This window comes from Lutra lutra, chromosome X (assembly GCF_902655055.1).
Source record: "Lutra lutra chromosome X, mLutLut1.2, whole genome shotgun sequence".
NCBI lineage: Eukaryota > Metazoa > Chordata > Mammalia > Carnivora > Mustelidae > Lutra > Lutra lutra.
The window spans coordinates 1,193,419-1,200,511 of NC_062296.1; the positions used below are offsets into that span (position 1 = coordinate 1,193,419).

The window sequence follows — 7,093 nt, forward strand, 5'->3', positions numbered from 1 at the left end:
TGAAGATTTATTTATTCATTTTTGAGAGGAAGGAGGGGGAGAGGGAGAGAATCAGAGAATCTCAAGCAAACTTCTTGCGGATCATGGAGCAATGGGGAGGATCTCACAACCCTGAGGTTATGACCTGAGCTGAAACCCAAGAGCTGGCTGCTCAACCAACTGAGCCCTCCAGGCACCCCAAACGTAGGAGCTTTTATAAGCTACATCAAGGAGTTTAGATATAATTGCAAGGGCAATGGAAAATCATTTTATGATTCTAAACAGGGATGCGATGTGATGTAACTTATATTAAGAATTAAGAGGTGATTCTGTTGCATGAACAGGCTGTAAAGGCACAAGTATAGTAGCAACCAGTCAGGAAGCTGTTGAAGGAATTGGATGGATGGTGGTTCCCACTTGGCATTAGCAATACAGAGGGAGTGAAGTGGTCTGATGTAGGGTCTGTTTTGAGGGGAGACCCAGCAGGATTTGATGCTCTAGTTCAGTTTTATGTCCTTCCTTTTATGATTACCAAGGACGGACACGGAAACCTAATACAACATTCCAGGATGGATATCTCTTGTCTGATTAAAACACTGCTTTTTGATTATGGGGGTGCCCGCAGGCTGGTTCGGTGGGTACAGCATGCGACTCTTGGTCCGGGGCACGTGAGTTTTTGCCCCAGGTTGGGTGTAGAGACGACTTAACAAGAAAAAAATGAAAGAAACGTGACGTAAGGTCCCCGTGGGCCTTTTGGGGGAAGAAGCCCCCCACAAGGAAGTCAGCCCCCCCAAAGCCACCACCCAGAGATCATGGGTGTCTACACTTGGGGGTGTTGCACAGGCTTTCTGGCGTCTAGACAGGGCCGTGGGTTCTTTTGCCGTTCTGTGGGGACTTTTGCCGTTCTGCCTTCTGGTTGTTCGTCTAGGACACGAGCCCGGTTTTCCGCGGCCACTGCTTGAGTTCCAGGGCCCCACCCCGTCGCTCCTCGTCCCGCTGGCAGGCTTGCCCTCGCACGGGGGCCACCGGGCCATCTTTCTGAAAATCGCATCTGATGCGCTCATCCCAGGGGCCGCCCCCTCGAAGGCCACTTCGGGTTGTCCACCTGTACCGGCGATGGGGGCGGGGCGCGGCCCAGGATCCGTCGTGGGCTCTGTCCCACCTCCCTTCCACGAATGGCTGCAAGGACGTCGAGCCGCACGTCCTGGGGACCCGAACCCCGGCAAGAGGCAGGGCGGGCAACAGGCCACGAGTCCGGTGGCTTCACACGAGGTCTCGGGCAGGGGTGGGGGTGCGGTGGGAGTCGAGCTGAGGCACGACGGGACTGCGGAGGTGCGACGGGGTCACGTGTCACCCTACGGGGCAGCGTTTCGTGAGGGAGTGCTCGCTGGCCACGCAGCCGGGAAGGCGGTCCCGGAAGCCGCGGGCCGAAGGCCCGGCTTGGCGGGAACCCAGCACGATGCCGGCGGCCGCCCGAGGGAAGCGTCGTGTATGCGCAGGCGCGCCTGGATCCCACGGAGCCCTGAGGGGCGGGGCTTCACGAAAGAGCTCTCATTGGCCACGCAGCCGTGGGGCGGGGTCTCCGGGAGCTCACGGGGCGGCTGACAGGGACTGTGGGAGGCCAGTCAAGGGCCCAGCAGGCTCGTGGGGCCGGGGCGGGTGGGTGGGGGCTGTTGGCGCAGGCGCTCCGGGCAGCCCGAGTCACGTCGCGTACAAAGGCGCTGCGCTTTGCGAGGAAGCGCTGGCTGGCTCGGCAGCCATGGGGCCTCCCAAGGGCCCACTGGGCGGGCAGCGACCACAGGCCTGGCGGCCTCCCTAGGAGCCCATTGGCGCAGGCGCCCTGGGGACGCGTCGGGCTCTGAGACGCAGGGCTTGTGGAGAGAGCCGGGCTTTCCTGGCGGGCCGCCGCCGGGTCGGTTTGGCGGGAAGCGGCCACGCGCCCGGCACCCTTTTCCCCACACCGCCCCGCCCCTCCCCGCCTCTCCCCGCCCCTCCCCGCCTCTCCCCGCCCCTCCCCGCCTCGCCCCTCCCCGCCCCTCCCTGAGCCAGTGTGCGCGTGCGCGGCGTGGGGGCGGGGCCCGCGCGAGAAGCGGAGCTTTGGGAAGAAGCCGTAGTTCCTCAGCGGCCACTCGGAGGGGCGGGGCGGCGGGAGCGGCGCCCGGAGGGCGGGGCGCGGCGGCCATGCAGGCGGCAGGCGCAGACGCAGGCGCGGGCAGCGGGGCGGGCGCTGCGGACGACGGCTCGGATGGCCAGGACCGTCGCCGTGGCCCGGGCGGTCCCGGCTTTCCCGGCGGCGCGGGCGAGGCAGCTGCTGCCGCCGCCGGCAGGGCTCGGCCCGTCTCGAGCGTGCGGCACGTCCCGGAGCCGGGCGGAGACGCCGCTGCCACGACTGGAAGGCGGGAGTGCCGAAGACACATATTGTATCCTGCCCGAGCGGACGGCGCGGCCTGGGCCGGGGGCTGGCTGTGGGCGCCAGGGCCCCTGAGGGATCGAAGGGTCGGGGCGGCCTGCGGGCGGACAGGGAGAGGGGCGGTGTTCACCAGGGGCTGGGGACGGCTACGGCGGTCCGGCCAGGGCTGGTGGGACAGTGGTCACGGGGGGTGGGGAGGCTGTGGGGGTCCAGCCCGCGGCTGGTGGGACAGTGGTCACCGGGGGAGCGGCTGGAGGGTCTGGCCAGGGCTGGTGGGACAGTGATCACTGGGGCAGGCTGGGGTGTCTGGCCCGGGGCTGGTGGGACAGTGGTCACAGGAGGTGGGGAGGCTGTGGGGGTCCAGCCTGATTGCTGGTGGGACAGTAGTCAGTGGGGAGTGGCTGCGGGGGTCCGGCCCGGGGCTGGTGGGACAGTAGTCACTGAGGGAGGCTGGGGGTTCCGGCCCGGGGCTGGTGGGGCTGTGGTCACCGGGGGAGCGGCTGGGAGGGTCCGGCCTGGGGCTGGTGGGACGGTAGTCACCTGGGGAGCGGCTGGGGGGGTCCGGCCCAGGACTGGTGGGGCCGTGGTCACTGGGGGAGCGGCTGGGGGGGTCCTGCCCGGGGCTGGTGGGACAGTGGTCACTGAGGGAGGCTGGGAGTTCCGGCCCGGGGCTGGTGGGACAGTAGTCACTGAGGGAGGCTGGGGGTTCTGGCCTGGGGCTGGTGGGACGGTAGTCACCTGGGGAGCGGCTGGGGGGGGGGTCCGGCCCAGGGCTGGTGGGGCCGTGGTCACCGGAGGAGCGGCTGGGAGGGTCCGGCCCAGGGCCGGTGGGACTGTGGTCACCGGGGGAGTGGCTGGGGGGGGTCCTACCCGGGGCTGGGGGGACAGTGGTCACAGGGGTTGTTGGGGAGGCTGGAGGGGTCCAGCCCGGGGTTGGTGGGCCAGTGGTCACGGAGGGGGCAGGGGAAGCTGGGGGGGTCTGGCCCGCGGCTGGGTTGGAGGGGTACAGAGGGGAGGCAGGGGGTGCTGGGGGAGTGGGGGGGCGGCAGAGAGATGCCAGCAGGGTGCCAATGGCCTGGCTTCAGAGGGATGGGTCAGGGGAGGAAGGAGGGAGAGCAGGGGGATGACCCGGTTGCCGGGGGCGGGGGTGGGGGGCTATGGGCCTGGCTTGGCGTCTGGGGCCAGGGTGGCTGGGCATGATTAGGTCGGGGAAGGGGGTGGGAGCTGTCTTGAAGGGGACTGGGCTCGTCAGGGGGACCTGAGAAGGGCGGGGTCAGGCGCAAAATCGTTTGGATGGTGCCTTAAGCCGGTCTCCTCCAGTGCCCTCTGCGTGCCTTTTCCATCCCGCTTGGAGGCGGAGATTGCCTGTGGGTCCCTGGCCCCAGATGCCGAGCCCCACAGAAAGGCTGTCGAGAAGCAGCTCACAGTGAGCGGCAGCGTCCTGGCCGTGTAAGTTCTGGAAGGGGGCCCGGTGGGAGCGGCAGCAGGTAGCAGGCCCGGTTTCCACAGAAGGGGCGCTCAGCTGGACACACCGAGACCCTCCGTGAACGGTTACTTCCAGGGACAGGGGTGGGGGAGGCTGTCTCGGCCTGCACCTGCAGCCTGGCCTGGGGTATAGGGAGGTGCCTTCATGGGGATGTCGGGGTTGGTGGGCTGGATTTGGGGTGGGGGGCGGCAGAGCAAGGAAGGGGAGGAGCTTCAACCTCCGACTCGGTTGCCTTTTCTGCTCCCTTTCAGCCACTGGAGAGCTGAGGATCCTCGCCTCCTGCGAATTTCCGTCCTCAACTTCCTGGACCACCTTTCCCTGGTGATGCGGACCATGCGGCGCTTTGGGCCCCCCGTTTCCCGCTAAGCCTGGGCTGGAGAGAGGGGCTGAAGTCTAACGTGTCCCTCCCCGGGGACTGCTGTCGTACCAGCTGCCACTGTGTTAGGAGGGCCTAATCCTCTGCCACTACCGGCCCCAGGGCACTCGGGGCCCGCCCGCCCGTTTGTTTTGTTTTGTTTTGTTTGCCGCTTGACCGTTCCTCAGTGCAGACAATTAAACGGAGCTGTGCGGTTGGTTCCCTGTCTGGGCTTATTTTCCACCGTGGCACCACCTCCAGAGGGTCTTCCCTTTGTCCTCGGGGGAAGCGGAGGGGATGTAGATAGGGAGGCGTGAGAGCTGACTGAAGACCGTGGAGGAAATGGGAGAACACGGCTTCTGTCCTTCTCTGTCCTTCACTGTCCTTTGCTGTCAACGGCTCTCTCCGCTCGGTGGAATGTGTCCTTAGTTTTTTCCTTGTGTTTATATGCTAAACGGAGAATAATGAAGAAGGGGTAATATTTTGCACGTTTCACATGTCTCCGGATGTTTTCCCCATCGAATGTGAACTTTTCCTCTATGAAAACTCTGAGTGCATTCTCGAATGGATGCATGAAAGATGCGTTCTAATGTAATTACTGAACTTTTAAATTCTCTTCAGCTTTGCCGATGAGAGATGGTGAGTCAGTGGAACCCTGCTGTAAAATCTTTGTATGAACGATGCTTCCTTAAGATACATTAATAGAGGCAGAATTACTTGGTTAAATGTTTATTATTTTTTTCTATGTTTTTTAAGATTTTATTCATTTGTCAGAGAGCACAAGCAACAGGAGAAGCAGGCTTCCCACTGAGCAAGGAAGCCCGATGTGGGGCTCCAGCCCAGAATCCTGGGACCATAACCTGAACAGAGGGCAGATGCTTAACCAACTGAGCCACCCAGGCATGCCTATTTACTGTTTTAGGATTTTATTTATTTATTTCAGAGTACAAGTGAGGGAGACAGACCAGGGGAGAGGGAAAGTGCCCAAATATTACTATTTTTCTAAAGATTATTGTTTTAAAAATTAAAATAGAAAATTACTATTTTTATTAGCGAGAGAGAGGGGTTGGAGGAGGAGAGAGAGAGACAGAATCTCAAGCAGACTTGCTGCTGAGTGTGGAGCCCAAATGCGGGACTCGACCCCACAACCTTGAGACCATGACCTGAGCCGGAATCAAGAGTCAGACGCTCAACTGACCGAGCCACTCAGGCGCCCTGCTATTCTTTTTTTTTTTTTTTTAAGATTTTATTTATTTATTTGACAGAGATCACCAGTAGGCAGAGAGAGAGGGGGCAAAGCAGGCTCCCTGTTGAGCAGAGAGCCCGATGCAGGGCTCGATGCCAGGACCCTGGGATCATGACCTGAGCCTAAGGCAGAGGCTTTAACCCACTGAGCCACCCAGGTGCCCCGCCCGGCTATTCTTTTAAAACTCTGACTCAAGAGGGCAAAATTAGGGGTGCCTGGGTGGCTCAGTTGGTTGAGCATCTGCGTTTGGCTCGTCATGATCCCCAAGTCCTGGGATGGAGCCCCGCATAAGGCTCCCTGCTCAGCGGGGAGCCTGCCTCTCCCTCTGCCCACTGCGCCCTCTGCTTTGTGCACACTCTCTGACAAATAAATGAAATCTTAAAAAAAAAAAAAAAGTAAAATTACTCTCCAGAAAATGCATCCTCCTGCCAGAATACAGGTTTTCCACCTTATCACCACTGGCTCTCTGGCCAAGTTTTTAAAAAAATTACTCTGGGGATGCCTGTGTGGCTCAGTTGGTTAAGCATCTGCCTTCCACTCAGGTCATGATCCTGGGGTTGTGGGACTAAGTCCTGCATCGGGCTCCCTGCTCAGCGGGAGTCTCCTCCCTTTGCCTCTGCCCCTCCACCCTACCCCCTGCTCGTACTCTCTTATACTCTTTCTCAAATAAATAAATAAAAATTGTAAGAAAAAAATAGTTTGCATGAGAAGAGTAAGGAACCCAGAAACACTAGAATCAGAGCTTTATGGCTGATGGGACTTAGCTCAGCGATGAGGAGTGCTGGGACAATTGAGCTTTTCCGCAGAAGGAGTGCGCTTCCTAGAAAATACTGTGTCCTGCATACTTGCCTAGCCCAGGGGTTCCAGCAGTCCTTTGGTGGATGTCGTGGGACTTTCTCCATAGGTGATCAGGTTTCTTCAGGATAAACACAGTTTTACTTCTTCCTTTCCAATCTGGGTACCTTTTTGTGAAGAATTTCTCTCCTGGTTGTAAGTTGGACATTCCCTGCTTCTCTGCATGTCTGGTAATTTTAGATTGGATGCCAGATATGATCTCCCTTGGGTGCTGTATATCTTTGTATTCCTGGACAGATCTGTGAGCTTTAGTCTGAGATGCTATTACATGACCATGAGCAGTTTGATCCTTTTCAGCTTACTTTGAAGATTTGTTCTATGCACCAGAACAGCTCAATGTAGCAGTCATTTTCCCCCAACACTACTGAGGCAAGACCCTCTGGGTGGCCGGTCTGATGCCTCCTGAATTGTGAGCTTTGCCCTCCTGGCTGGTAGGGACAGCTGCTAGGTCCTGTCGTGCTCGAGAGCCAGACAAACTACCTTCCGTTCTTCAGATAGTCATTACCCCAGCCTTGGGCAGTTCCCTCAAGCACTGGCGATGATCAGTGGTCTGCAGCTTACTCCAGCGGGACCCTCTGGGGATGTGCAGGCTTCCCTCCCTCCACTGCTCCCCACGCCCTCAGCCCTGCCAACTTGGGGTCGCCGGGCTTTCAGTCCCGTCTCCTAAACTAGGAGTGTCCATTGGGCTTCACCAGGAAACTTCCTCTGCAGACGATCTCAGGGCGCATCTCTGATTTCTCCTCGCCCAGAGATCGCGGTCCA

At 59.7% G+C, this 7,093-nt stretch overlaps 1 protein-coding gene across 1 annotated transcript; it reads left to right on the forward strand.

Annotated features, from left to right (window-relative positions):
* Positions 1-1,818: 1,818 nt before the first annotated feature.
* LOC125091338 (EKC/KEOPS complex subunit LAGE3-like) lies at positions 1,819-4,450 on the forward strand. Its single transcript, XM_047714894.1, has 4 exons — positions 1,819-1,950; positions 2,016-2,399; positions 3,710-3,838; positions 4,127-4,450. Exons 2-4 carry the CDS (start codon positions 2,161-2,163, stop codon positions 4,239-4,241), a joined length of 483 nt encoding a protein of 160 aa, XP_047570850.1. The 5' UTR covers positions 1,819-1,950; positions 2,016-2,160; the 3' UTR covers positions 4,242-4,450.
* Positions 4,451-7,093: the final 2,643 nt, after the last annotated feature.

What these genes read in the sequence shown, in the direction of transcription:
- LOC125091338 (XM_047714894.1), top strand. Translation starts at nt 2,161, where the DNA reads ATGCAGGCGGCAGGCGCAGACGCAGGCGCGGGCAGCGGGGCGGGCGCT. An exon ending in GAGTGCCGAAGACACATATT is followed by an intron (nt 2,400 to 3,709) that starts GTATCCTGCCCG and finishes GGTCTCCTCCAG; the next exon opens with TGCCCTCTGCGTGCCTTTTC. An exon ending in AGCGGCAGCGTCCTGGCCGT is followed by an intron (nt 3,839 to 4,126) that starts GTAAGTTCTGGA and finishes GCTCCCTTTCAG; the next exon opens with CCACTGGAGAGCTGAGGATC.